General features: G+C 52.3%; 12 protein-coding genes across 13 annotated transcripts; 7 read left to right on the forward strand and 5 right to left on the reverse strand.

The window, feature by feature from the left end:
- Window positions 1-224: 224 nt before the first annotated feature.
- On the reverse strand, window positions 225-1,258 carry L3040_001099 (uncharacterized protein; the record flags this gene model as incomplete). Its single annotated transcript, XM_066155430.1, has 2 exons — window positions 225-977; window positions 1,097-1,258. The coding sequence occupies 2 exons, from the start codon at window positions 1,256-1,258 to the stop codon at window positions 225-227; spliced, it is 915 nt and encodes a 304-aa protein (XP_066013446.1).
- Window positions 1,259-1,615: 357 nt separating this feature from the next.
- On the forward strand, window positions 1,616-3,254 carry L3040_001100 (uncharacterized protein; the record flags this gene model as incomplete). The annotated part of the gene is made up of 2 exons (XM_007293112.2): window positions 1,616-2,287; window positions 2,349-3,254. 2 exons carry the CDS (start codon window positions 1,616-1,618, stop codon window positions 3,252-3,254), a joined length of 1,578 nt encoding a protein of 525 aa, XP_007293174.2.
- Window positions 3,255-3,602: 348 nt separating this feature from the next.
- On the reverse strand, window positions 3,603-4,607 carry L3040_001101 (uncharacterized protein; the record flags this gene model as incomplete). Its single annotated transcript, XM_007293113.1, has 2 exons — window positions 3,603-3,942; window positions 4,003-4,607. The coding sequence occupies 2 exons, from the start codon at window positions 4,605-4,607 to the stop codon at window positions 3,603-3,605; spliced, it is 945 nt and encodes a 314-aa protein (XP_007293175.1).
- Window positions 4,608-6,433: 1,826 nt separating this feature from the next.
- L3040_001102 (uncharacterized protein) lies at window positions 6,434-8,485 on the forward strand (the record flags this gene model as incomplete). 2 transcript variants are annotated; one of them, XM_007293115.2, is made up of 1 exon in its annotated part: window positions 6,434-8,485. In XM_007293115.2, the coding sequence occupies one exon, from the start codon at window positions 6,434-6,436 to the stop codon at window positions 8,483-8,485; it is 2,052 nt and encodes a 683-aa protein (XP_007293177.2). The 2 variants fall into 2 exon arrangements, with proteins under 2 accessions (XP_007293177.2, XP_066013447.1); XM_066155431.1 differs by having other exon boundaries at window positions 7,745-8,485.
- A 1,182-nt stretch (window positions 8,486-9,667) lies between these two features.
- L3040_001103 (uncharacterized protein) lies at window positions 9,668-11,541 on the forward strand (the record flags this gene model as incomplete). Its single annotated transcript, XM_066155432.1, has 3 exons — window positions 9,668-10,090; window positions 10,153-10,255; window positions 10,313-11,541. 3 exons carry the CDS (start codon window positions 9,668-9,670, stop codon window positions 11,539-11,541), a joined length of 1,755 nt encoding a protein of 584 aa, XP_066013448.1.
- A 980-nt stretch (window positions 11,542-12,521) lies between these two features.
- On the reverse strand, window positions 12,522-14,383 carry L3040_001104 (uncharacterized protein; the record flags this gene model as incomplete). The annotated part of the gene is made up of 8 exons (XM_066155433.1): window positions 12,522-12,578; window positions 12,653-12,928; window positions 13,012-13,239; window positions 13,420-13,566; window positions 13,615-13,783; window positions 13,854-13,984; window positions 14,040-14,264; window positions 14,345-14,383. The coding sequence occupies 8 exons, from the start codon at window positions 14,381-14,383 to the stop codon at window positions 12,522-12,524; spliced, it is 1,272 nt and encodes a 423-aa protein (XP_066013449.1).
- A 477-nt stretch (window positions 14,384-14,860) lies between these two features.
- Window positions 14,861-15,535, forward strand: L3040_001105 (uncharacterized protein; the record flags this gene model as incomplete). The annotated part of the gene is made up of 1 exon (XM_007293118.1): window positions 14,861-15,535. The coding sequence occupies one exon, from the start codon at window positions 14,861-14,863 to the stop codon at window positions 15,533-15,535; it is 675 nt and encodes a 224-aa protein (XP_007293180.1).
- Window positions 15,536-17,423: 1,888 nt separating this feature from the next.
- L3040_001106 (uncharacterized protein) lies at window positions 17,424-17,747 on the reverse strand (the record flags this gene model as incomplete). Its single annotated transcript, XM_066155434.1, has 1 exon — window positions 17,424-17,747. One exon carries the CDS (start codon window positions 17,745-17,747, stop codon window positions 17,424-17,426), a length of 324 nt encoding a protein of 107 aa, XP_066013450.1.
- L3040_001107 (uncharacterized protein) lies at window positions 17,722-18,941 on the reverse strand (the record flags this gene model as incomplete). Its single annotated transcript, XM_007293119.2, has 3 exons — window positions 17,722-18,058; window positions 18,115-18,609; window positions 18,667-18,941. 3 exons carry the CDS (start codon window positions 18,939-18,941, stop codon window positions 17,722-17,724), a joined length of 1,107 nt encoding a protein of 368 aa, XP_007293181.2.
- Window positions 18,942-21,278: 2,337 nt separating this feature from the next.
- Window positions 21,279-22,268, forward strand: L3040_001108 (uncharacterized protein; the record flags this gene model as incomplete). The annotated part of the gene is made up of 1 exon (XM_007293120.1): window positions 21,279-22,268. The coding sequence occupies one exon, from the start codon at window positions 21,279-21,281 to the stop codon at window positions 22,266-22,268; it is 990 nt and encodes a 329-aa protein (XP_007293182.1).
- Window positions 22,269-22,922: 654 nt separating this feature from the next.
- On the forward strand, window positions 22,923-24,153 carry L3040_001109 (uncharacterized protein; the record flags this gene model as incomplete). The annotated part of the gene is made up of 3 exons (XM_007293121.2): window positions 22,923-23,533; window positions 23,578-24,093; window positions 24,141-24,153. The coding sequence occupies 3 exons, from the start codon at window positions 22,923-22,925 to the stop codon at window positions 24,151-24,153; spliced, it is 1,140 nt and encodes a 379-aa protein (XP_007293183.2).
- A 1,289-nt stretch (window positions 24,154-25,442) lies between these two features.
- Window positions 25,443-26,516, forward strand: L3040_001110 (uncharacterized protein; the record flags this gene model as incomplete). The annotated part of the gene is made up of 2 exons (XM_007293122.1): window positions 25,443-26,416; window positions 26,468-26,516. The coding sequence occupies 2 exons, from the start codon at window positions 25,443-25,445 to the stop codon at window positions 26,514-26,516; spliced, it is 1,023 nt and encodes a 340-aa protein (XP_007293184.1).
- Window positions 26,517-27,509: the final 993 nt, after the last annotated feature.

The following is a 27,509-nucleotide window of genomic DNA, read 5'->3' on the forward strand; positions in this document are numbered from 1 at the left end:
AGATGTCGAGGGCTCCTTTCACATTCGATTCTTTCTTTGCAAAGGACCTTTGGAGTGCGGTAGCCAGTGCCGGAAATCGATTGACAATATGTTGCCAATGCTCAAGCCAGTACCAAGACTCTTCAAGAGACGTTTCCTCGGGCACGACTTTGATTCGTCGTTCAATTGAGCGTGTCAGCTCTTGGATAGTGAAGAAATGTACTAATGTTACTACTGTTCCTACCTCACGGCCGGAACGTATCTTTAACATCCTTCACAGCCACACTCTTCACACTTACCGCAACCCTCCCTGCAGCTTCATCCTTCCCATTAAGCGTAAATACCTCCTCCACCCCCAAACCCTCCAAATACGCAATCGCCCTGTCAAAGTTCGTCCCAACGTGCCCAATGCCATGACTGTCATCACTCATCGTCAACCTCCCTCCCAGCTTCAGATACTCCTCACAGACACACCGCATCGGGTACGGCTCCTCCAGCCCCTTCCTCAACGCACTCGAGTTGATCTCCAGCAACCCGCCCTGCTGGACCACAACCTTCAGATTCCTCACCACGCGCTCCCACACCCCGTCCATGGCCCTCAGACTCCGATTCGGCTCATCGCTCCACAGCCGAATCAGGTCAAAGTGGCCCACAACCCTCGGCTTCAACGCCTCCAGCATCTCCAGCTGCGAATCAAAGTAATCCTCGAACAAGCGCTCGTCGCTACCACCGGCCGCGTCCCGCGCCTTGCGGTAGAACACGGCGTCGTAGTCGATCGGGATGGCGTGCACGTGATGCACCGACCCGATGAAATAGTCGACGAGGCGATTTGACGCGAGGTCTTGGATCAGGGGGCCGTAGGAAGGGCGGATCCATTCGCCTTCGAAGCCGATCAGGAGCGTGATTTGCGGTGCGTACTTCTGGCGGAGGCGCGCTGCTTCGGCGAGGAAGGCTTCGTGGCGGGGGAAGAGGGGCGCGATGGTCTCGCCTGCTTCGATCTAGTGGGTGTTAGTCTGGCTAGATGTGCATGTCAATACATAAATGCCTATATTTGTATGTATGTATGTATGTTTGTATATATGTTTGGAGTCCGGGAGGGAGGAAATAGGAGACTCGCCTCATCCGGGTAGAGGTCGTCGTTGGAGTTTCGGGGCATGTGCTCGGTTAGAGCGAAGGTCTGCATGCCCCTGGCGATGGCTGTCTGGATGACTTCTTCAAGTGTGTCTTTGGCGTGGCCGGGGCAGAATTGCCCGGAGTGACTATGCATCGAGAAGGCCATCTTGGAAGTAGGTTTGGAATGTTGTGAAGAGAAGGAGAAATTCAGTACAGAGATGGAATAAAGGTTGTCGGTACCAAAGCAGTATATGTTTTTCAATCCAGTGTGTATACAGAGTGAGTTCGCTTGTTAGGGTGGGTTACCCGAAAGTGGAATACGGAACATAATTGATCCCTCCCAGTTCGGTCGGTCAGCTTATTCTATCCTATCCTCTCTCCTTCTCAAAGCCTCAGGTTTCTATCTTCAAGCTTCATTTCTCGATATTAAGGCATGAGCATCTTCCAGCATGAAATGCATCAGTAGAAGCAGTCGAATTTGATGCATAAACCACTCTTCTCTACCCCGGATTGAACATCCACTATGGGTCTCGCCATCAAGCGCAACTTGCTCGCTTTCCCCCCAGGCGACAACTCTTCCGACACGCTTGTGAATGGCGTACATTTCGACCTCACCACCCTCCAGCATTGGAACTACACATACTATTCGAATCAGACCTTCTCGAACGGCTCCCTCTGCTGTCTGGTCTTCGAACCCTATACTCCGCACCTTCTTCACAATGGAACCTTTCTCAACAGCACAACTTGCTATTCCGCGGTCAGACCCATGGAGGCCCGTGCTAAAACCGGACTGCTATTCGCATGCCTATTTGCGCTGAGTATTGTGTTCACGTTGAACAACCTGCGCAAACATGGAAGACTGTTCTTGCCAATGGAGAAGCGTTTCCGTGCGGTTGGGAGGAGGTGGCAGTGGTATTGGATGCTTTTCGTTGCCGGATGCGCGTTGGTCAGCTGTATTGCCAATGTGGATGTGGATCGATACTATCTGCCAGAATTGCCAATAGTGCTATCCAGCCTTTTCTGGTTCCTGATGTTACCGACGACGATGTGTATGGTCTGGGAAAGTGTGAGGCATTGGGGAAGTTGGCAGGAGAGGCAGATGGTGGATCCGAATCCGTTTTTGCTGAGGCAGGATGATCGGCGGAGTACGACGGATTTCTGGCTGCCGTTGTTATTCTACTGTTGTGTTTGGATGGTATGGTTTTCTATTCTTATTGTTTTTACAATTTCTCTCAGGAATTTATTGACGAGGACAGAACTTCTTCATGGCTGTCCCAAGGTCCTGGACTCCTATCGAGTTCCAACGGGATCCCGAGCAGCAACATTCCGAAGCCGAACCGCTCGCAACGGATACCCGGTTCAAGCTTGCAGCTTTCCTCCTTCTCGGAAGCTGGCTGACAACAGTATTCTCACTATGGCACTCGATCAATCACTACAAACCTCGGAAGCAAGGAATTGTCAACCGAGGGCTGAGTATCTTCAGATACACACCTTTTAAATTCCTCCTCACACTTCCACTTTCTCTCGTCATGATCGGCTACGAAATCGTGTGTGCATTCGACTTCGCCATCTCCCCACTGAAAGTCGGCTCTCATACAGCCTACATGTATGGCCTAGGCTGGGCTCCAATAGCAGCTACCATCCTCGTGTACGAGGTAGCAGGATACCTCGACCCAAACGAAGACCGAGAGCTCATCCGCCAACGCCGAATCCGCGCCGCTCAGATCGACGCCGAGGTTGGCATCACGAAGAAGCCGCGTTGGTGGTCAAGACTCCACGGCGACAACAGAGCGGTGAACGTCCAGGATGCGGTTGCCCGGAACGTGGCTGAGATTGGGGGAGGGCGAGCTACGATGGCGAACGTGCAGATCAATCTCGAATTGGGAAATATGCCAGTCTCCCAGAGACAGGGTAGCAGTAAGGCCTCGGGGGATAGTGAGGCTGTAAGGGCTGCGGCAAATCTGCCGTTTCTTTTCCGTTCTGGCATGGTGGAGACGCAGGACCGGTTCACGGATCAGCCGGACCTTACCAGAGAGAGGAGTTCTGGGGAAGTGAGTAATGCTACGGTCACGGCAAATGATGGGGGCGGCCGTGCTGGAACTGGCGTCTCATCGACTGCGACTGCCCCTTCGCAGCAGATTCGAAGTATGCTGGATGTGTAAGAAGGGCCTGGAGTTAGGAGCATGGCGCAAAACCTGTGCGGCACCTGGCGTTGTGAAAGATACCCAACAGGGCGGATGATATGGAAGCCTCCTCCTCTAGTGAGGTCTTGACCAGCTACATCATTGCTCTAAATGCGTCCGGCGATGTAACGATAAAGAAGCTGCTCCTGAGATACACTCCGTATAAACACGGACGCCTCTAACATCACTAAGTGTTTTCGTTACGAGCTTGCCCTCCTCCCATCCTCATCCGATGTCATATACATATATATATATATATATATGTATGTATATATTCATACCACCTCCCCCGCCCCCTCCCCCTCTTCAAGAAAAAACCATATAGAATTAACATGAAAGCGCCAAGAGTCCCAGCACAGCAGCCACGGCGGCAGCCCACGCAGAGCTCATTACCTGCCTCGACGCAGCTCCCGTGGGAATTTTATTCGTCGCTGGACCGCCCAGGTACCAACTCCCGATGTCTGTCAACTCGCCGTTCTCAGTGAGCATAGCGGCGTTCGGGCCCACGTTGCTCACGTCGCTGCGGAAGGAGCCGAAGTAAGTGTAGCGTCCGACGCCGGGCAGGCGGTCGAAGTACTCGGTGGACATCTTGAAGAAGTCCTGGGTGGCGTCGAGGGGGCTGTTGCTGAGCGCGTATTCGGAAATCCATTGATTCACGTTGGGATAGCTGGGTTCGTTAGTTCCATGTTTTCTCGCTTGGGACATGGAGATAGAAAGGGATACCCACGTTCCATTGACTTGTCCCATGTGACTCGCCAGGCCTCCGAAATCCCCATACCAATGGATCGGAATGAAATCAACCGTACAGTTCGTGCCCTGCTGCCCACACGCCGTGAAGAAGGCATCCAGCCACGTGAATCCCTTCGGACTGCCTGTCACCGCCGGCGCGCCAACCTTCACACCTAGCTTTCGCAGCGGCTCCATCTGCTCGATCCAGTTCGTCGCCGCGCTCGCGGGGTCAATCGAGCTGCCTCCCGTCGCCGCCGTGCCGTCCGGCTCATTGTACCCCATGACATGCGTGACGTTCCTCCCGCCGTCGATCAGAGCTTTCACTTCGTCGTAGAAGGTGTTCGAGATGCCCCACAGCATGGGCACGAACTCGAATTCCTCCTGCGTTCGGTTCGCGTACGCCGCCGACGGCTGGACTTGGTAATTGTAGTACCAGGTCAGGTCGCTGGTGCCCTCGACCCATATCTGGTTGTCGTGTTGGCGTGTCGCTTCTTTGGAGGGTACGAAGACGAGGCCGCGCTTGGGAGAGCTCTGGAAGTTTTGGGCGAAGGAGAGGGTTGGGAGGGTGGCGGAAGCGAGGAGGAGGACGGCGGAGAGTTGCATGGTGAGGGAGGTATTAATGGATATCCTGTTCAATCAAAACTTAACTCGCTGGATCCGGACCTCTCTGGCACTCCAAGTTTCTTGCTGCACATCTGACGATCTCAGCTGCGCAGAACTGTTTGTCAAGTGCACAAGAGAGACGCAAACACCGAAAATAGTGAGGCCTCGATCGGGGGTTGCAGTACGAAGAGAAGGAAATGGACATGGCGATAGCGACCGAACTGGTTCTACGCTGCTTGAGGTGTGTATCGCTCCCGTGTTGGACGGCTCGCTCCCGGGGCCAACGAGATTGTGTACGGAAGAGAAGTCGCATCGGGAAGTGGTTTAGCGCTCATGGGGAACCTCAGCCCGGGGTAATTTGCTCTGTGCATCAATAATAGCTGTCTTGAAGAACATATGTACTCTGGCCCGTTCGCATAGCACTATTGAATTCGAGAAGCGCCCTTTCAGACGTCTCTCTCCTCGTTCAGCGAGAGGCTCTGTGCAACTGCGAGATGAGGTAAGTAAGTATCCGGTAGTAGGTGGGTAGTTGTATTCGTTTAGAAACCAGGTTGGTTGTACTTGTCTGCCGTCTCCGTTCCGTATGTAGGTATCCTGTCGGTCGGTCCGTGGCGGACGCAGGGAGAACGGATGATCTGATATCAACAATCACCTGGCATACAGCCCCAATCTTCCTTTTCCTATCGATGAGACCGACCATAAGACGAAACGAGAAGAAGCTGCCCCGTTGACACTGACACCATCCAGCCCGGCCGTCAATCCAGAATCCACCAATCCCAACTGCTCAGCTATGTCTCTTGGTCTCTTGGTCTCTTGGTCTCTTGGTCTCTTGGTCTCTTGGTCTCTTGGCCTCTTGATCTCTTGGTCTTTTGGTCCACGATAGACGACGATGAGCCCTTGTCCTGACTCCTCTCCAAGGTCGGGAAGGGAGTCCGAGTCCGAGTACCTAGTAGCCCGTGCCGCCCCGGCTCGAGCCTCATGCTTCATACTGGTACCTCTTGCCACCACCGTCGGTCCAAGTCACGCTTTAGTACGTCGAGTAGTACGTTTTGTAAACGCAGGATACACGGGAGACTAAAGACGAGGGCATTTCCCGTATTTCTTCTTCTTCTTCTTTCCCTTTCTCCTTTCTCTTCCACCTGCGATCGGTCTCCTGTTTACAAGCCAATTTCTTGTTTACAAACCCAAACCCAATCCCAATCCCAATCCCTTCCAAACCCCTTGCATCTCGTCTCGAGGTGGTCTGCTGATAAGTTGGACGTGACAAGCTGTTGTTCACCGACGACCCTCTTTTGTTCGATAACGATCGCTGTCCGTGCCGATAAGAGCACTTCGCCTCCCCCTCCCCCTCCTCTTCCTTTTGCAATATAACCACACCTCCCATCTCAACCCACGACAGCTACAAACTCTTATCAGAACCCCCAAATAAAACAAGTGCCTCGGTATGTAAAGTATCACCACCGACACACTATTCCTCCCTACCGTCATCTCAACTGATCACTAAATGCCCGTCTGACAAACAGTCAGCTTACTCGACCACAACTGACTCGACAGCTCATGCCTCGACGCCTGGCCTCGGACCTGTAGACCGCCTTTCTCTGAGGAGGAATTTGGATCCCAAGAAACCATCCCGACCCAATCTACGGTGCATCCCTACTTGGGTCCGGGAAGCAAAGAATCAAGCATATATACAATCCGGTGTCCGGGAAGAAGTTCCAGCAGCGTAGGGTAACCCCGCATCTGAGGTCTCCTGAGACGACAAAACATCCAGCGTTTCCTCCAGCTCATCCTCTTCTCTCATTCTCATGGCGAATCTCTCTCCCAACATGATCCTCGGATCCGTATCCGAGTCTTCTGCAGCTTCGCCGGTCGAACCCTTCGAAGCCCTTGCGATGGAGCAGCCAAAGCTCAAGGGAAGGGCGAAATTTCTCCGCGGTCTCCAGCGAATTTCGTCCTCTCCGTCGCTCGCACAATTTGGGAGGAGGATGGTTGAAAGCAGTCCATACACTGGCCGTGATACATTGTCGTGTGCGAGTTTGTCATCTGGCACTCCACGCAACCATGACAGTCCATACCCCTCCCGATCATCTGGAGCGGGCTTCTCTACAGCCCCGACTACTCCTTGCCAGGGGCTCGGACAGAGCTCATTTACTTCTAGCACTTCAACAATGCCTATAAGTGCTTCGCCGTTGAACCTGAGATCCCAGTCAAGTCAAGGCGCAACAAATGTGGTCGTTCCCGAGATCTTCGATGACTATTTTTCGCTACCAGTACCTGCACCGAAGCCCAAAAGACGGGCCAACTTCAACTTTTGGAGAGATATGCCGCCCGAACTCAGACTGGCAGTCTTTGCATTTCTGAGGCCGAAAGAATTGGTTCGGGTCTCGGTTGTAAGCAAACTGTTCCACGAAACATGCTTTGATGGGCAGCTCTGGACTTGTTTCGATGCCTCCGAATTCTGCAAGACCATTTCAGCTGAATCTCTCGCCAAAATCATTGTGACTGCGGGGTCATTTGTAAAGGATATCAATCTTCGGGGCTGTGTTCAGGTCGAACATTACAAGCGGGCAGAGGTCGTAGTCAAGGCTTGCCGAAACTTGATCAGCGCAAATCTCGAGGGATGCAAGAATTTCCAGCGATCTACGCTTCACAATCTAGTGAAGAATAACGAGAGATTGGCGAGCCTGACTCTTACTGGTTTGCCAGCTGTTACTAATAGCACATGCAAGATCATTGCTAAATCATGCCCGTCGTTAGAGATGTTCAATGTTAGTTGGTGTACCCACATGGATGCTCGAGGAGTTCAGACTGTCATCAATGGATGTCCGAAGTTAAAGGACCTACGAGCAGGTGAACTCAGAGGCTTTCACAACCTCGAGGTTGCTCAGGATATCTTTGACACCAACAACCTGGAAAGGCTTGTCCTCAGCGGCTGCTCAGATATTACCGATGAAGCTTTGCAAATAATTCTTCACGGTAAAGAGCCTGACCTAGATATCCTCACAGATATCCCTATCGTACCTATCCGAAAGCTCCGACACCTCGACCTTAGCCGTTGCAGTCGCTTGACAAACGCCGGCATCAGGACACTCGCCCACCTGGTACCTGCACTTGAAGGTCTCCAGCTCAGCGGTTGCATGGCACTGACCGACAATGCCCTCTCCAATGTGCTGGCCACCATTCCAAAGCTCACCCACCTCGACCTCGAAGAGCTATCGGAACTCACTAACAGCTTCCTCTCGGAGCACCTGGCCAAAGCACCATGCGCACCCAGCCTTGAACACCTGTCAATCAGCTACTGTGAGAATATCGGAGACACGGGCATGCTCCCTGTCATCCGCGCCTGCACTAGTCTCCGTCGCGTCGACATGGACAATACCAAGATCAGCGATCTCGTGCTCGCTGAAGCAGCAAGCATGGTCTGCGCCCGCTCCTTACGCGCAACCGGCGTCCGATCTCCTCCCCGCGTCTCTCTGCAGATGATCGTGTTCGACTGCAGCAACGTGACCTGGACCGGTGTCCGCGAAGTCATATCACGCAACTCGGAATTCCGCAAACGCAGTGGCTCGCGAAAAGGTACATATGCCACCGAGCTCATCGGCATAAAATGTTTTTGCGGGTGGCAGGCAACGGTTGATGAGCATATGCGAAGAGTATTAGGGGGCGATATTCCTGCGGCGAGACGTCTGGAGCACAAGTGGGCGAGTTTCATGATGACTATTGCGGAGCTGGGCACCGATGGAGGGGACTCGAGGAGGAGGAGAAGGAGGGCGAGGGAGGCGCAGATGATGCATGCTGATGAGGAAGAAGGCGGTTTTGGCATGGGCGGGATTGGACGAAGACGAAGGGCGAGGAGCAATGGGTGTGCGATGATGTGAAGAGGGTGGGAGTTAACGATAAGAATGGGGGACATGCAAATGTGTTTTCTTTTACTTTCGAGCTTGTTCTCCTTTTCTCGCTTATTTTCCTCTGGCTGCTGGACGCGGATTTGGATTTATCTAGATGTTGATAAAGTTCGGGGTACATGATTCGGAGTCGGGCGTTGGATGATGGTCGGTCGATCGGTTAGCAGCGGCTTCGATGAATTATGAGGAGTGAATCGTGTGCTAAGATATTGTGAAGATCCTTCTTCGTGGAGCTGAGGAGCATGGAGTCGTTATCGTACTCAGAAATTCCAGAGCACATACAGACCATTCAACATTGAGCCAAGTGAAATTTACAACTCTCCCTCATTGCAAGCCTTTCTTCATTCGTCTCAGGTCATACATCATTCGATATCCCATGCCTTCAATCCGCACCCAGTGGCCGGTTGACACCTGACCAGCCAGCGAAGCAAGTAATGAAAGCACATACTCACTCAACAAGATGCCTCACCCGGCTCCCAACGATACACACACTCCTCGGCTTTCCCTCTCACCCACCCCCGTTCCTCACGACGATCCCCTCATCATCAGTCTCCTTATCGACTCCCAGACCGACCGACCATCTCGACGCCTGCTACTGCGATCCCAATCTCAGGCTCAATCTCAGCCGAACGGCACCTTGACGTAGGCACGTCGTCGTTTGGTGAGTAAGTACGGAGAGGTCGCCGCTGCCCCCGGGCAGAGCTGGACCTGGGCAGCTTTGGGGCTCGAACTCATATGTTTGTTGATAGGGTTTCTGTCCGTGCGGGGAAAGGGAAGGAATAAATTGGGATATGTGTGTTGACATTTCGACATTTGAGAATCAGTATTGTAGAGAGTATTTGAGGTTGGGTTGGTCCTCTCGGACCCTTTTGCACATTTCAATGCAGGAAGAGAAGTTGGGCGAGTAGTATTTGTTGGTATTAGTTAGTAGCAGTGTGCATATATATGCTATTTTCCAACTCGTGTAAGTAGTTGATCTTTTGACTGCTACAGATCGAGGAATAGCGCGAGATAGTCTGAACCAGGACTATAAGAGCCGAGGTCCAACCGACGCTCAAGCTTCAACTCGCATCGTGAGAAAAAGCTGCCGGTCAGCATCCCACACTTTAATGTCAACAAAAATTAAAAGTATGCAGACCATGACCGCGGCTCACCATGGACTGGCGCTATAATCAGCGTGCCTCTAGCTCCAGGCAATCGTACAACTACAACTACGATCAGTACTACTACTCCGACGAGGAAGACGACGAATATCCGCCTCGATACCAGTATCAGAGCCGCAACCAGGAACTCGAACCCCAACCCAGCTACACGCAACGCTCTCCCTCACCAGATTCTGAAATCAGACACCAGCCACCTACAGACGTACAAGGGCCCAAGAAAGGCAAAGAAAGCATGTCGTCCTGGCTCTCGCGCACGGCGTCCACCTCGCAGGCGCAATTCGCCGCCACAGCCCTCGTGTCAGGCGCAGTGGTCGCAGGCGCGATATTCGGGTACCAGCATGTGCGGCGGCAGGAGAGGGTCGAGGATCTGAAGAGCTCGATCCCGGCGCTGGGGCGGAGCCATCAGGCTGATAAGGTGCGTGTCCGGGGACTACTGCGGTGAGGAAGGGTTTGCTCGTGCTGATGGACGAAGTGAAGCTCACGGATTTTGGGGCGGCTCCTTCGAAGACGGGGATGAGTAAGGAGGATGAGAGGAGTTTGGAGTTTGCGGAGAGGGCGCAGCGGGGGGATTATGACGATGGTTTGTCCTGGGGAAATTCTCGGGCTGTCGAGGGAGAAGTGCTGACGTGGGAGGCAGAACTCATTCTGGAACAACTTGCCCGGAACAGAGTCTTTCTCAAGGATGAAGGTCTTGCGAAGCTTCGATCGGCTTTCATAATCGTGGTGGGATGTGGAGGGGTAGGATCTCATTGCACGGCAGCGCTCGCCCGCTCGGGTGTTTCTCGAATCCGCCTCATCGATTTCGACCAGGTTACTCTATCCTCCCTCAACCGCCATGCAGTAGCTACACTTGCAGATGTTGGAACACCGAAGGTGTCATGCCTGAAGAAGAGACTACAGCAAGTCACACCCTGGGTGCACTTTGACCTCTGCAACGAACTGTTCGGCGCAAGTGCTGCCTCGAGATTACTTGGAGACTGGGAGGGTCGGAAACCAGATTACGTCGTAGACGCCATTGACAACATCGACAGCAAAGTCGCTCTGCTCGAATATTGCTACAAGAATCAACTCCCCGTCATCTCCTCAATGGGGGCAGGGTGCAAGTCCGACCCAACACGTATCTTCATCGGCGACATATCGGCTAGTACCGAAGACCCTCTTTCTCGCGCCACACGCACGCGTCTCCGTAAGGTCGGCGTAGCGTCTGGCATCCCAGTTGTCTTCTCGACCGAGAAACCCGGCCCAGGAAAAGCCCAGCTGCTCCCGTTACCGGAAGAAGAGTACGCCAAAGGATCAGTCGGCGAGCTTGGTGTGCTACCTGATTTCAGAGTCAGGATATTGCCAGTCTTGGGTACCATGCCTGCGGTGTTTGGATATGCGGTTGCAAACCATGTTATCCTGCAGGTTGCGGGGTACCCGAACGAGTACGTCCCTGCGAAGGGGAGGGAGAAGATGTACGACAGCATCCTCGCCGCGCTGCAAGGGTCGGAGGAGAAGCTGGTCAGGGCTACCGTGCCTGGGGAGGACGCGAGGGGCTTGAAGACGGGTATCACTGTTGCGGATGTGGGATACGTGGTCGAAGAAGTGTACAGGGGCAAGAGTGCCATCAGCGGCATCTCTACGAGACTCACACTGGTCAGGTGGCGGAAGCCGGAGGGCAGCATGGTCGAACTGGGCGTAGAGGGGCAAAAGAGCAGCAAGGTGAAGGCGAGGGAGCTGGTGTGTATGACCAAGGAAGAAGGGGCCAGGCATGAGAGAGAGGTGGTCAACGGGATGAAGAGCCCGGAGGAGATGTATGATAGGGAGACGGTGGCGTACGTCGAAGCGAGGATCAGGGAGGAGATTGGATACGAGAAATACAGATGAGTATTGGAATTCTTTCTGGATCGTCTGGTCTTCGGTTGATCGCCGTCGCTGCATCTGCGCATTGCCCTCTTTTCTTCTTCTTCTTTTCTTCTTCTTCTTCTTCTTCTTCTTCTTCTTCTTCTTCTTCTTCTTCTTCTTCTTCTTCTTCTTCTTCTTCTTCTTCTTCTTCTTCTTGACATGTTCTCTCATATCTTTCCACCCACCCATCCAGTCTTCTCTTTCCCATCTCAGCAAAGAGCATATATATATATATATATATATATACTACCAGATTCCAGACAGCGGGAGTGCTAGTATAATCAATCTTACCCACTGCCGCTTTCCCAACAAAGGCGGCGGCGGCGGTTGAAGGAGAACAAAAATTCGGTTTCGCTCTTTTGAGGGAGGGATTTTGCCTTCCTCTCTCTCTCTCCCCCTCTCTCCCTCTCTTCTCTATTTCTTTCATCAACAAAATGGGTAACAGTTTCGGAAAGAACCAACCAAACCAACCAACCCTCCCCCTCCGCTTCAACTGAAGAAATTGTTCCACTAGCAAACAAATCATGACAAGCGAGTCTTGTCTCTCAGATTCACTCGCAAGGAAGGAAGCCCGCTCACGCTGGAAGGCATTCGGACCTTGCCCGTACCTACATATATCTATCACCCGCGTACATCACACATCCACGATCGCGGGAATTCATCATGTTACAGCTACTTACTTCTATTATGCATATTAATCCCTTGTAAGATCAAAAATTTCGCTCAATCGGACTTGAGCCTGGGTACGGGTTTACCTCGTTAAACTACGCTTACGCGACAACAACCAGTATAGAGATCCAATAGCTGCGAAGTCAAGCGCTACTGTTTATACATGAGATTATTGCAAGTCTTGGTTTCACGTAACGAATTTTCCACTAGACACGTCGATCAAAGATTCGAGAAACCGGTGGTTAGGTAAATGACATTCGCATTGGACCTCTATTCAATGTTGAAAGGCGTGATCACCTGGTAATCATAGCCTCTCTACCCGGACCTGTGCCGATAAACTTCACCTTAACCTATGCATGGTTAGTGAATATCCCCGAATGCTAACGTGCATACCGAAATTGAGTTTTCGATAGAAAGAGCTTACCCCAATAAACTCCTCAATAAACTCCACATACTCTCTCGCCGCCTTTGGAAGATCGTAAAACGACTTGGCGCCCGTGATCGACTTCTCCCACCCCTTCAACTCCACATATTTGGGCTGCACACGGCCCAGCACCTCAAGATCGGCTGGGAAAGATGCAAGTTCTTCGCCGGTCAATGGATCGACGTATGCGGTCGCGACTTTGATAGTTGGGAAAGTGTCTAAAATGTCGAGCTTGGTGACATTAAGAGCTGTGTAATGGTTGATGGCGGTGGAGTACTTAAAATCACTGACTTAGCAATCACTCCGACATAGGTACGAAATTGCGAGATCTTAGGGACCTCTGCGGGTAGAGATCATACCTTAACAACCACCAAGTCCAACCACCCACATCTCCTCCTACGGCCAGTCGTTACACCGAATTCACGTCCAATCTCTTGCAGCTTCGTCCCCGCTTCTTCTAGATCTTCAGTCGGGAAAGGGCCACCACCTACTCTGGTGGTATAGGCCTTGACTACGCCGTAAATGTTGGAGGTTTTGGCTGGGTTCAAGGCCAGACCAGTGAAAATACCTCCCAGACCGGTATTGGACTAGCAAGTGATTAGCAAAGCTTATCAAAAACGCAAATTTCAATATACTCCGACAACCGTGAGACGCTCACGCATTCGTTCATTCTGCATTCAAGGTAGCTTGACGAGTTTTACCCAAAGTCTCTCGGTTGAAGTGAATTATCCGGATGGTCCCATAGGACATCAAAAGCATAGACGTACCGAAGTGACATATGGGTATGTGCCGAAATCGAGATCCAGCATAAGAGCATTTGCGCCTTCAATCAGAATCGACTTGTTCCTCTTTTGCACATCGTCCATAAACGGCACTTGGTCGATAACATGCGTCGCCAGCTTTTCCCGGTATCCCTAAAGATCCATCAGCAATGTTCTCACCCGAAAGTAGGCAACACCTACGTCGAATCTCGAGATTTCCTCTTCGACATCGTATTTTAAAATGTCTCCATAGCGCTTTTGGTAGCCTCTGGCCAACTCGCGTAACCGCTTATCGAATAGCTCTTTGTTGAAGATCTCGGAGATGCGGATACCGCTGCGAGCGGCTTTCGTAGAATAGCATGGTCCGATGCTACGCACACATGATGTTGGTATGTGTCTCTTAATCGTTACTGGCAATCGCCGCAACATTGCTCACTTACCCTTTCCTCGTAGTACCGACCGCCTTCCCTCCCAATTCGACTTCCTCCAGGCCATCCACAATCTGGTGCAAGTCGAAGACAATCTGCGCCCGATCGCTGATAAATATTCTCGACCTTACGTTCTCTAATCCCTATTGTCGACGTCAGCAATGTCCTCTGTGTGTTGTGAAGCAACCAGAAACCTGCCTTTTTTTCGAGGTCGTCCAGCTCTTTGAAGAAAGCCGGGATATGGCAAACGGCACCCGAGCCGATCAGGTTATAGCATTTGGGGTTTATCAAACCGGACGGAAGAAGGTGGAAATCGTAGGTGATTCCGTTTGCGACGATTGTGTGTCCGGCGTTATTCCCTCCTTGCGCACGAGCACAGATCTCTACGGTCGGGCAGAGGATATCGACCAGCTTGCCTTTGCCCTAAATTTCGAATTAACAGGAATTCTGTATATCCCCCGGGCATAATGCATATACGCTCGGAGAAGGTGGGGGATCATTACCTCGTCCCCCCACTGCGCACCCAGGACGATTGTCGCCATGGTTGATTGTGGATCTGTTGACCGGCCGATATCAAATGTTTCGAAGTCCCCGGAGAGAAGATCGCACACGTGTATTCTATGAATATCACGAAGCTTTGTTGGTATTGCGTCTGGTGTTGCTTGTGAGGAGGAGGAGGAGGAGGAGGAGGAGGAGGGGTAGATCCGTGCCCTTGAGCTGAGTGCAAGGCTCAAAGATGAGGAGTGGATTTGATTTGTTTTTTTCTGCCGTATTGTTGTGGCCCTGGGCAGAAACCCCCACTACGCGCACTGATCACCCTGGGAGCATACGGAGAATTTCACGGGCTTCCCGCCGCACCTAGAGGAATTAATCTCTCATCCACTCAACTTTTGTTCCCGTCCCATTGAGTCGAATTGACTGTCCGTAACTTATTTCAGGATCTCCTTCTCAATAACCGTCCACCTCTTTCGCCCTCTCCTACAGACCACGTCCTCGAGCCCTCAGAGCTATTCAGCAATATGCCCGACCCAAAGCCCACGAAAGCCACCGTCCTCATCTCAGGTGAAGGGTCAAACCTGCAAGCTCTGATTGATGCCACCACTACCACGATGCCCTACCTCCAGATCGTCCGAGTAATATCAAATAAGGCAAAGGCCAACGGCCTCAACCGCGCCTCTGCAGCCTCTATACCGACCACCTACCACAACCTCATCAGCGGCAAATACCACGCATCAGGTGAAAAGGATCAAGCCGTGAAAGCTGCCGCGCGCGAGAAGTACGACGCAGACCTCGCCGAGATCGTGCTCGCCGACTCCCCCGACATCGTCGTCTGCGCAGGCTGGATGCACATCGTCACGCCCAAATTCCTGGATCCTCTGGCTGCGAGGAGTGTCCCCGTCATCAACTTGCACCCCGCCTTACCGGGCAAGTATGACGGGATCCGGGCGATTGAGAGGGCGTACGATGATTTTCGCCAGGGGAAACTAGAGAACGATGAGACGGGCATCATGATTCATTATGTAATCCGTGAGGTGGATGGTGGGGACCCGATTGTGGTTCGCAAGATCAAATGCCAGATGCTGGAAACCCTTGACGAGTTGACGACGAGGATACACGGGCATGAGCACGAACTCATACTTGAGGGGACGGCTATGGCCATCAATGAGCTTTGGAAAAAGAGGGAGGCGAGATGAGGAAAAGGTGAAGAGCAAGTAGAGGAGGATGTGACAGCTTGACGGGGTCCCAGCTCCTTCGCTTAGCAGCTCCCTGTCAATCACGTTCACGCATTCAGCTCTTGAGCTTCTAGCTTCCTGTTTCTTCTCCTCCCTCGTGTTCTCAGGTCGGAATTTGTGAGGCTTCTCATCAAGGGACAAGACTGCATGAGATGTTGGCCCTCGAGGGTAATGTGTTCGGCTGAGCAATCCTAGTCATCTTGCCGAGAGAGACTAATCAGCCTAAGAAAGTTCACAAACTTCTCTGACGCCGGAGCACTAATACATGGGAGGCTACGATTCTTTACCTCTACGAGGTGCCTACGAATCTTCAGCTCTCTCCTGCAGCAGAGAGTCTGGAGAGCCGGAATAAAATCATCAACGCGCGGCGTCTATCCGAAGAGATTTTCCTTGACCGGCGGTTCCGAACCTCCCTCTATAACTTCGACCACTACGTCGACAACGACCTATTCCTCACGGGCATACCGATTGAAAACACCAAGAGGATTTGCGATAGTGAGAGAACGCGTGTAAAGTGGTGGGAAAGGCTCAGTTCGATCGATGGAAACACGGTATTGCGCTTTAGAAGAGCGCTCTGCAATCCAGCGATTCGATACCAAAACACAGAACGCGAGCTTCTACAGCTCCACGACGATAAGAAGGTTGTTTGTTGTTTGTACTAGTACGTACCGAGGCTGTCCCTAGGGCCACGCGTATAGCACAAGGATCGAGCGACCACTCGCTGCGTCATGTCGGTCTGAAATGATTTTAAGGCTACACATACAAGAGTGCTGCGATACTACGAGATGAGGGACTCGGGGACTACCTATTTAGAAAGTTGTTCCTTAAATAATATGGTTTTTCCTTTCTATCTGAGTATAGACTTTTGTATATTAGAATGTCTCCTCCGTATCCCATGAGAGGCCCCCAGGACGGCAGACTAGGCATTGCGTTCTACACACTCCGCCGACGCGAATCAATATCATTACCAGTCGATCACCCACTACATCCAAGAACGGATAAGTCCGGTGTTTTTTCTTCTTTTTCTTTTCTTTTTTTCTTTCTTTCTTTCTTCTTCTAGACTCCCAACTTCTACTCGCCTCTTTCCCTCAAAAAAGCCCATCCATCCATCCATCCATCTACCCACCAACCCACCAACCCACCATCACCCACCCAGCCACCCACCCACTGGCCAGCTTCAACCACGTAAATTCAAGCGAGCCCTACACTGACTGTACCAGGAAAGGGGACAAGGGCACCTACCTACCTACCTCTTACTACTACTACTACCTACCTACCTACCTCCCTCCCTCCCTGCCTCCCTCCCTCCCTACATGATCCACCCGGTATGAATCTAGCTAGCTAGGCTGGTGGTACGGTACCTAAGCCGGGTGCCGCAAACTCCTTTTTTGTCCTTGGGTCTCGTAGGTATCATGTATCCGAGGAAGCTAGCTAGCTGGCTGCCTGCCGCTTAGATATTTTGCAGTTTGCAGTTTGCAAGGTGCAACCTGTGCTCCGTTTGCCCGGTAGCCAATCGATACGTGTACAAAGTACAGGTCTGTTCCGCGCAGCGGTCACCCCGCGCAGGTGGAAAGGGTCAGGGCGTTAGCGAGGTTCGACGGCCAGCTTTACTACCCGCAAGTGAGTTCTCGTGCACGTCAGGCGTGAGCAGTCCGGATCCGAGCATGTTGTGCGGCGGGGTCAGCACCCTGCTCCACTTTCGCTTCGGTAACCCCCCCCTAGAGGCATCACTCACATGGTCAAACAAGTCACTTGGGTGGAGCAAATTTTGGTCATGTAAGAATCGCTTCGTTATTACATCAGATATACATGGCTGAAGGCCGACAACCCCATGATTCCTTCGCTAAACTTAAGGCCGATCATGTTTAGACGCCGTACGCCTATGATCCAAGGACTTTTGCTTACGATTCACACGCTTTCCATTCCGTTTGTATGAGACCCGTGGTCTCCCGCCAAGTCTGAACATGTCATGCTCGTCCAACTGTCTGACAACCGCAGCCGCGTCCGGCTTTGGCGTTTCCAGCTTTCGCTCTTTCTCACTAACATGGGTCGCCCAAAGTAACGTCATGAGAGTAGCCACACCCGGTGCGTTCCTATTCTCAAGACGATTCGCATCTGCGGTGGAGAGACAGTCGGGGAGCTGCTGTTCAGACGCTGACCGCAACATGGCCATCGTCGCATCCATGAGTGGACGCGCCAAATGGGGGTTGCAGGCTAGCAGTCTTCTCAGCAAGCGAATCCGAAGACTGAATCTCGGGCGCAGGCTGGTCGTCGTGGTTAAGGAACTCATCGAACTGGTATTCTTCAAAGGCGATATTGTTGTTGTGATCCAGATTACTAAGGTAATGATCGAACTGGTCGGTGGCAGGGATGACCCGGTTTTCAAGCATCTCAAGATCAGGCTGAGTGGGTGCAGGAAGGTCGAGATAGCTCTCGTACCCATGTTGATCATGAGTATCATCGACAAGATGCGTGAGATTGAAGCTGTTGATGTCGAACTCCAGGGCCGAGACTTCTCCGACTGACACGGCAGGTCGCACAACATCGCGGCAGGATGTTGTGTCAAGTCGGGGGAGTTGGCGTTGGAGGAAGAATCGACAGGGCTCATCTCCGGAGAGAGGGAGGCCGGGTTGACAGTCTGTACTATTGACGAATCCACAAGAGATTGGGGGCTGATGGGGAGTTGGTCCGCTTCGCTGGGACCGAAGAGGTTTTGCGAGAATGTAATGGATGGGCGGGGTGTTTGGCGAAGTTGTTCAGAGGCTCCAGGGGAAGATGCGGCGGATGATGAATGAAAGGCATCTATGTTACCGCTCATCTGTTGTATTTTGCGCTCGAGAGCGGCATTCCTCGCCTCGGCCTCTTGCAGGCGCTTCAGGAGATCAGCGTTGGTTTGCTCAACGACTTGCTTTTGAAGCTCAAGAGCCTCGACCTCCTGACGCTTGCGCTCCCTCGATGATTGGGCTGCCCGACGGTTGCGCAGGACTCGTTCGACTCGACGCTGTTCTTTCTCGTCTTCCGTCTTAGCGCGTTTCCTAGCGAGCAGATTAGCTTGTTGGTCTTAAATAGTGAAGTGGAGACCCGGAACGTACCTCGGTGGTAGGTTGGTCTTCGGCTCCGGGAGTTGTTGTCCCCACGACTTCCTCTTCTTGACTTGTTTCTTCTCGGGCGCCGGCGTTCCAGCCATGCTCCCGTTCATGGACCCTCCAAACATGCTCTCATCCTCGAATGACCGAGGGGTCATAACTTCGGATGGGTCCATGGTGTCGATTGAATGTTGGAAGAGCGACGGGTATGAGGTGCCCGGCGTCGAGACAAAGCTCTCCGTCGGCGACTCGAATTTGATAAGGGGAGAATCCACAGACATAGTGGCGAGGCGGTTTGTTGGCTTCCGGCGGGTAGATGTTGAGATGGTAGTTTATTTACTCAAGGTTGTATCGGGGAGAGGCCAACGTGATACTAGACATACGGGGTGGCGACACCCATTATTGTGGACACGGTTGCCTCTCGGTTCTCGGTGCTGGGTTAGGAGGATAGATACGAGGCAGTGCCAGGCGGGAGGCAACCGTCAGCCAGCCCAGCCAGCAGCGAGCGGGTCACGGGGACGGAAGAAAGAAGAAGCGAAGGCGACGTTGAAGGGAAGAATAGATTATGCAGTGATGTGCTATGCTGTGCTGTGCTGTGCTGTGCTGTTCTGTGTTGCCCTGTCCAGTTTGATAAACCAAAACCGAGGGGAGGACACTTGTCTTTATGCTCAGGAAACCGTGTCTGGAGCTGATGGTAAGGTTCGTCTCCACCTTCCCCCTTGCGGCTAGTGCGTCTCCCGATATCGATCAGAAATTCCGAATAGGCCGGTGGGACCCCAGCTGGACCAGTGACACCAGCCCCCGAGCCCCCGAGCCCCCACAGCCCTCGAGTCCCGTCTCATGCCCCTTACTCTACGACAACCTTAGAAGTTTAAAAAAAAAAAAAGGGGGAAGGCGGAAGGCCGAGGCCATCACGAACAAAACGCTCGACCGCATGCGAGAAAGTCTCGTCTGTCGAATCCAAAGGAAACCTGAATAACGTTTCACAGCTGTCGCTCAGGAAAGTCTATCGCCCACTCTCTCTCCGTGCCTTCGTATTCATCACGAGAAAGTCCGGAGAGATGTCAAGATGCTCAAGATACAGCCACGGAAGTACCTAGGCAGGTACGAAGTACTTCCCTACCCAAGCACCAGCTGCTGTACGGTATCAGTATCAGTATCAGAATCAGATTCGACCCGACCCCAAGTCCGGACGACGTTGCATCTATCCTCACGGACAATTTCCTCCGCCATCTCCTTGCATCCCCTTTTTGTTGAAAAACCATTCTCCGTACGGGAAAACCCAACCTCCTGATCTCCGTCCCGCCAACGCTGGGCTTCCAGAACATCCCTAGTCAGGGGGTCGTTCACATACGGAGAGAATTTTACAACTATACTTTCCGCCTTGCATCCACCAAGACCTCCCTGCAGAGCCTTTTTCTCAGCAAGGAGTACCATCTCTCAGTTCTGGCTCGAAATGGAATCGAGAATGTACGTAGTAGTAGTACCGACGACCAGACCATCGGCTGCAGCGTCACGACATCGCCCTGTACGGTAGCCCCAATAATAGTATCCATCACCAGCCCCCCCTCCCCCCCTATCAACTTCTCTCTCCTGAGTACACTTTGAAGTACGTACTACGTAGGTAGTAGTACGCGTAGTGGTTGTGTACTACTAAATTCGGAGTACATACAGCTAAAAGCATCGGGCCGACCGCATCGCCGGAATTTGGCAAGGAGGACCGGACCAGCGGGCCGCAGAAGGTTTTCCCGGCCGGATATCATCCATACTGTACCTTTCGGTCCTTCACCCGAATACACAGTAGGTACTACCGGTACGTACTACGTACTACTATGTTCTGCACGCAAGGAAAAAGGCCCCAATTTCTCTCGTGGAATGTGTGAAGGGGCACCAGAATCATCATTGCCCGGATATCTTTCGGGCCTGGACCTCAGTCCTCAGCCCCGGGAATTTGGTGTTACGGAGCCAGGAGCTCTCACGATCCGAATGTACAGGTACTACGTACGTAGTACGACAAGTACGTAGTGGTAGGTTCGTGAGGCTAGGTCGGATCAGATCAGCCGAAACGACGTCCGTTCGACAAGAGATAAGCGATACCCCCTTTCTTTTACGTACGAGCGACTTCGGACTCAACTCCGTAAAGTCTTCGCTGGTTTCCCCTTCGTAATTGATACAAGGGCCATGACCTTTTCCGTGTTTCACAACTTCTAGTGAATTTCTAAATCATATGATGAATACGTGATCCCATATCTATTTTTATTTTTGGGTTTCATTTCCATTCTACAGACCTCCGGATTTCGTGGTACTTGTACGATCGACTGTCGATAGCATCAACTCTTCATCATGACTGTGCTCCTCCTGTCACAGCAAAAATGCTTGGAGCTCCTCTCGTGCAAGCACACTGGCTGCACGGCTGTTTCGCTCTGGTAGTCTGAGCGCGAGGCCCCTCCACCCTCCAGAGTTCCATACCACACAACCAGAAAAATAGTGTTTTGCATCAGATCCTCCTGCTCTCCGCTGACAATTAGCCATAATTATCGTAATGCGTCTGTAGCCCTCGTTCTCAGGCAGAGAGTCCCATACCGGTACATAGGAAGAAGCAAATACGGTACCGGTAGATGGCTGGCGTCCTTGGACCCTGGGTCCGCCTGGAAGGCATATCCATCTCCCAGCTGCCCGCGGGAGGCAAAGGCATCCCACTCGGCACCGCGGACCCCACACCAACTTCACCGCAAGAGGCTCGGCCCAGTGCACCTCCCCCTCTATCCCTACAGTCTTTCGTCCAGCAGGTCCTCTCCGAATCCCTGCCCTTCATTGACAATGTCGCGCCGAAATACAGCACCAGCACCAGCACCGGCACCAGCACCGGCACCGAAAACCCCTCCTCGCTATGGAGGCCCAAGGGCGCCCCGAGAACTTACGACGCTAGCGCCGCGCCTGTGCACGTCTACGAGCGCGTCGTGTCGCGCAGGGAACTCGACGACGTAGAGGGCATTTCAAAGCTGACGACTGATCGGAAGGACGAGACGTGGTTCTGCCGGCGCAGCTGCCACCGCGACGCCGCGGAGCCAGGGACTGCGAGCTGGGCTGAGTTCGTGCACGCGTTCAAGGAGTACCACGCTGAGAGCGAGCAAGCTTTCACGCCTACTATCATTGGGCACCGGCGTGCTCTGAGCTGGGATTTTAATGGGGTAGATGTTGAGGCCGCGGGCGAAAGGTGGACAGATGTGACGGTGGTGGTGGAAGAGATGACGCACAGGATCGATCCGAAGCCGTTAAAGAACCGGACGTTTCCCGTGCTGCAGCTTTGTGCGAGTTTAGCTGGGACGCGGGAGTTTGTGGTCGCCTCAATACCGATCCACGATTTCCATAAGAGCCCGTATGCGGAGTACGCGAGGGATAGCAGTCTGGTGGTAGCGAGGTATGCAGCAGTTGAGAGGATCAGGGTACTGCCTGGGGAGCAGGGGGAGGAGATTGAGTGGATTATGGGCACGGCAAGTGATGCTGGGGGTGTGCTGCCGCAGTGGTTGCAGAACCTGGCTGTACCTGGAGCCGTGGCAAAGGATGTGGACATGTTTTTGAGGTGGATCCAGAGTCAGAGGAAGTGAGGAAAAGAGGCTGCTGGTAAGTGCCGCGTTGAGTGATGGCACCGCACATCCTGCGGATTGAAGCAAAAGGAAATGGTATCTGTGAAAGGCTGGAATTCGCTCTTGCTTTGGTGCACAGGACAAAGCTTAGAAAGGGTGCATAGCTGTACGACAGAAACTACGTTGTAGAAAGATTTGATCGTCCCTCAAAGGCCCCTTTTTCTACCAGTATTGCTTTCATTGAAGTCTGGACGTTGGCCGTCTAGAGGTGTTCCGCCGGGTTCCTGCTTATATCACAAGCGAGGCCGGGGGTGTTTCCAGGATTCTGTCGATGCCCTAAAGATCTGCAATCTTGTATGGCTCAAAGATCGTTGCTGGTTTGGCTTTGAAGATTAGTATTTGAAATTGTTATTAAGGTAGCCTAAGAAGATGTATGGAGTAAGTTGATAATATCATTGCCTTAACTCAGACTCGTGATCGACTCAGCTAGTTTGAATTCTGCCCGTCTCTGATAACAAGATGAAGGCGGTGACTGAACCTTCTGGGCTCAAGAGCCAGATTAGTACTTGACGGCGACACGGACCCATTGCACTTGGTTGAGTGGTCATGATACTACCGGTACGAGAACCACAGTGCTAAGATCCAGGCTTGTTGCTCCTGTCCATCATGTCAAAAATGGAGCCGCCGTTCTTACTACTGTTTTTTGTGCTCTGCGCAATCCTCGGCGTTACTGCATACACTCCTTTATCCGACGATACGCTCAAGAATCTGCCCGCCGGTGGCGCAGACTTTGATATCAAGACGGGTTCAATACTAGCCCCAATACTGGTTCCCCGAGTCCCAGGAACGCCAGGAAACCTCGCTGTGCAGCAGCATTTGGTGAACTGGTTCAAGACGAACCTGCCGAAATGGACCATCGACTTCCAGAACTCGACGTCGACGACGCCGGCTACAGGCACGAAGCAGGTCCCGTTCACGAATATCATTCTTACGCGCGATCCGCCGTGGACGAAAGTGGGAGATGTGGGGAGGCTGGCGCTGGTCGCGCATTTCGATTCGAAATTGGCTCCGACGGGCTTTATTGGGGCAACGGATAGTGCTGCTCCTTGTGCAATGATCATGCATGCTGCGCGTAGTGTGGACGAGGCGTTGACGAAGAAGTGGGATGCTATGCAGGCGGAGGGTATAAGTGAAAATAAAGAAGAAAAGGGTCTGCAGATTATCCTTCTGGACGGAGAGGAGGCTTTCGTTTCCTGGACGAGCACCGATTCTCTGTATGGGTCTAGGTATGTATGTTTGTTCCATGTTTTGATCTCGACTGACTGGTTAGATCTCTGGCTGCAGAATGGGAAGCTACGCCGCATGCTGCGATGTCTACATATCACTCCGCGTTGAGTTCCATTGCGCTTTTCCTCCTCCTCGACCTGCTGGGAGCATCGGATCCACGTGTGCCTTCATACTTTAAAACCACACATTGGGCATACCAAAATCTGGCCAAGATTGAGTCACGTCTTCGTGGCCTGAGCGTTCAGAAATCAAGCGCAAAGAACCCATTCCTCCCAGATGCTACGAAGAAACCTGACCAGTTCAGACAAGCATACGGCGTGGAAGATGACCACATTCCATTTATGGCCCGTGGCGTTGAGGTGCTCCACATCATACCCGCCCCGTTCCCAAAAGTGTGGCACACAATGGACGACGATGGAGAGCATCTCGACATGGACACGGTGGAAGATTGGACGCGGATGGTGACGGCTTTTGTCGGAGAGTGGATGGATTTGGAGGGATACTTTCCTGCACCGACAGGGCAGGCACAGAAGGTTAAAGAGAAGCGGAAGACTGAGCTGTGAGTTGGCAGCCTTGGATATGTGGTCTCTTGCTTACGGTTTTTAGCAATGAGACCTAGTGGTTACGATGTAATGAATATAGGAATTTTGTGCATATAAAAAATCCGCACCTATGAACCTTTTGTCCTTCAACCACAAGTAAGCGAAGTACCCCTAATAAAAGACCCTCCACAGCTCCGTACCTCCCTTCGTCCGGTACATATTCTCGATCCGCTTGTGACAACGAAGTCTAAGTAAGACAGACGTGCCAGCTTTTCCAAGACATCATTTATCTTTATCCTCTTCAGGCTCCGTCTTCGGCCAGCTCGAGCCCTCGCTAGCCGGAACCTTCTCGGAACGACTTCGATGCCCGTATTTGGGTGCTGAGAAGCGCGATGTGGCACATACACAGATCCATAGGACCAGTGTTCTACAGGCACCGCAGCGACAGGGTAATCGGAGGGTTTCATTCTCGAATTATTGATCGTCACAGAACATCATACTCGCTGAAGTTGACAATTTGCGAAGGAAAAAGACGCCTTCAAAACGATTGCTGGTCAAACAGGCTTACATATCTCGAGAAGGTAGTTCAGGAGTAAAGACCACCGTCGGAATATCTTACTGTGTCACTCAAAGCTGTGCAGGGGCGCTCTCAGGCATAGCTCACCACGACCTACTGCCTCGCGATCCGAATAGGTAACGAGAACTTTTCATTGGACTCTCCGCACACAAGATCCTAAGATGACCGGGCAGGTAACCGCCGCAGCTACCAGCCAACACTCAATCTGGTCAACTATCCGTCCAGTGAGCGTAGGGCCCATCTCAGTATGGCCGCATGTCAATGTCAATCAAGCCCTCGTCGGGTGCGTGGACAGAACCCCGCTACCCTCGTACCCCCCTCTCATTCTGTGCCTTTCCTCCCAACAGGTCGGCCGACGGGGCGAGGAAGTGGGCTAGATCGTCCCAGGCACCACGCAATTGTACTTCTTGATGCGCTTTTCTACGGTAATGCCTGGTAATGCCTGAAATTCTACCCGTTCTCAGGTCGTCGAGCAGCATTGACCCAAGTAGTCACTTGGCCGTGCGCTCCGATATATCGCAATATTTCGGGCTGCAGCTCAACAAGGCCACGAATTGGCAGCAAGTGTCAATCCCATGCACGAAGGAGCCAGTGCCGAGACGACACCCATGGCTGTGCTTAACGCCAAAAGAATCGCATGCGTTTTTTGTATGTCATCCGAGCATGTCCCGCCATTTCAGGCTGGCTGACAGCTCTTTGTTCGAGCAAAGTGAAACCCAGCTACAAGCTGCTGGATATATTCATCGTCTTTCTATCTTCCTTCACTCCTCCTCAGCTTCGTTGGCTACTATGTCTTCAACAAACTCGGTTAAACAGGCCGCCGAGGCGACACGAAACAAAACCTCTGAGGCTATCGATGCTACGAAACGTTTTGCAGATATTGTCAAAGAAGACCACAGTTCTGCAAAAAATACCTTCCTCCACACGCCCTTTGTGAGAGGAGCTCTGCCCTTTATCAATGGAGGCCTAGCGGGAATGGTAGCAACAACGGTCATTCAGCCCATCGACATGGTCAAGGTTCGACTTCAGCTAGCCGGCGAGGGCGCCAAAAGCGGTCCTAAAGCCAGCCCGCTGTCCGTAACAAAGGAGATCATTGCTGCCGGAAAAGTAATGGACCTATACACGGGGCTCTCGGCCGGCCTCCTCCGCCAGGCAGTTTACACTACTGCACGCCTGGGCTTCTTTGACACTTTCATGAAGACGCTCACTGCGAGAGCCAAGGAGAAGGGAAACAGCATTGGCTTCGCCGAGCGCGCAAGTGCCGGCATCACAGCCGGTGGTCTTGCAGCTATGATTGGGAACCCAGCCGATCTGGCCCTCATCCGCATGCAATCCGATGGCCTCAAGCCTCTCGTGGAGAGGAAGAAGTACAAGTCCGTCATTGACGCCCTCAGCAGCATTTCCAAGTCAGAAGGCGCGGGTGCTTTGTGGGCTGGCGCAGCACCTACGGTTGTGCGAGCTATGGCTTTGAACTTTGGCCAGTTGGCATTCTTCTCGGAAGCGAAGCAGAGGCTCAAGGATACAAGTCTAAGTCCAAGAGCGCAGACGCTGACGGCGAGTGCGGTTGCCGGCTTCTTTGCAAGTTTCTTCAGTTTGCCATTTGACTTTGTGAAGACGAGGTTGCAGAAGCAGAATCGGGCGCCGGATGGCAGTCTGCCGTACAAAGGGATGGTACACTGTTTTTCCAAGGTAGCGAAGGATGAGGGGATCCTGAGATTCTACCGGGGATTCAGTACTTACTATGTGAGGGTTGCGCCGCATGCGTAGGTTTTCCTGCAGTGCTTTCTGGCTGAAAAATTACTGATTGAAGACAGGATGGTGACGTTGATCGTCGCCGATTATTTGGGCTTTATAACGAAGTGAGGAGGTGCATTGTAGGATATGAGCTTGGGAACAGCTTATCGGGATAGACTCTACAACCTGGGTACTACATGCATCTCAGGTGTTTTGGAAAAGAGTTTTCCCACGTTTTACTTTCAGCCAAGTTCCCACTCTTCTGTCGAGTTCTTTCACCTCAAACGTGCTCTTCACATGCATCGCCATCGCCTCACTTCTGGTACCTACCTACTGTGCATCCACCGCATTTCATTGCAAACGACTCACCCCCAACCCAGCTATCTCCCCGAAGCTTATGCCGCGCATCTTCCGTCATGCTGCACCACTCGAAAGTCAACCTCTTCTCGTTTCAACCCCCTTCACACCCAATGAGCATCCTCATCGCCGATCCCCCGCGCATCCTGCGGATCCTCCTTATCGTTATCAGCGGGCGCTGAGACCAATAAAACGTGTGCGGACGACACGCCCAGAAGGCCATCTGAAGATATAAAGAATTTAAAGGTCCAAGTCGGGGTGGTGCCAGCATCTCTTATTTCCAGCGCTTCAAAGAACTTCACATTCACAGAAGCAGACGATTGTCGGAAATATTGGATCTTGTGAGACGTTTTTATGTAATTCATTGTTGGCCTTCGTTCGTCGAGGCCCCCGCCAGAAGAAAGCTGGAAAAGACAATCAATCATGCGACACCACAGTGTTTTGATGGTGGCCGAGAGGATCAATTCGGTGCCTGGGTTCAGGACGAGTGCTAGTCAGTAGCCGGTCTTCTGTGTCTTCTTCCGCTTGAACTCGTTGTTCTGCTCTTTTTTTCCCCCTCCACGAGCAACAACCCGTCTCGATTCTTGCTGTGGTGTTTGTTGAGACCTCTTGTGCAACTTGAGCTCTCTACGGAGTATTTCTCGCCTGCTTTTATCTGAGGCCGGGGTTGCGATAGCAAGCTTTGATTGAACCTAAAACACCGCCGCCAACAGGAAAATTGAATGATCGTCAGCTAATTAATTGTGCACCCATCAATCAGCCTTC

Source organism: Drepanopeziza brunnea (genome assembly GCF_022702325.1).
Source record: "Drepanopeziza brunnea f. sp. 'multigermtubi' strain 214-2 chromosome Unknown ctg1, whole genome shotgun sequence".
NCBI lineage: Eukaryota > Fungi > Ascomycota > Leotiomycetes > Helotiales > Drepanopezizaceae > Drepanopeziza > Drepanopeziza brunnea.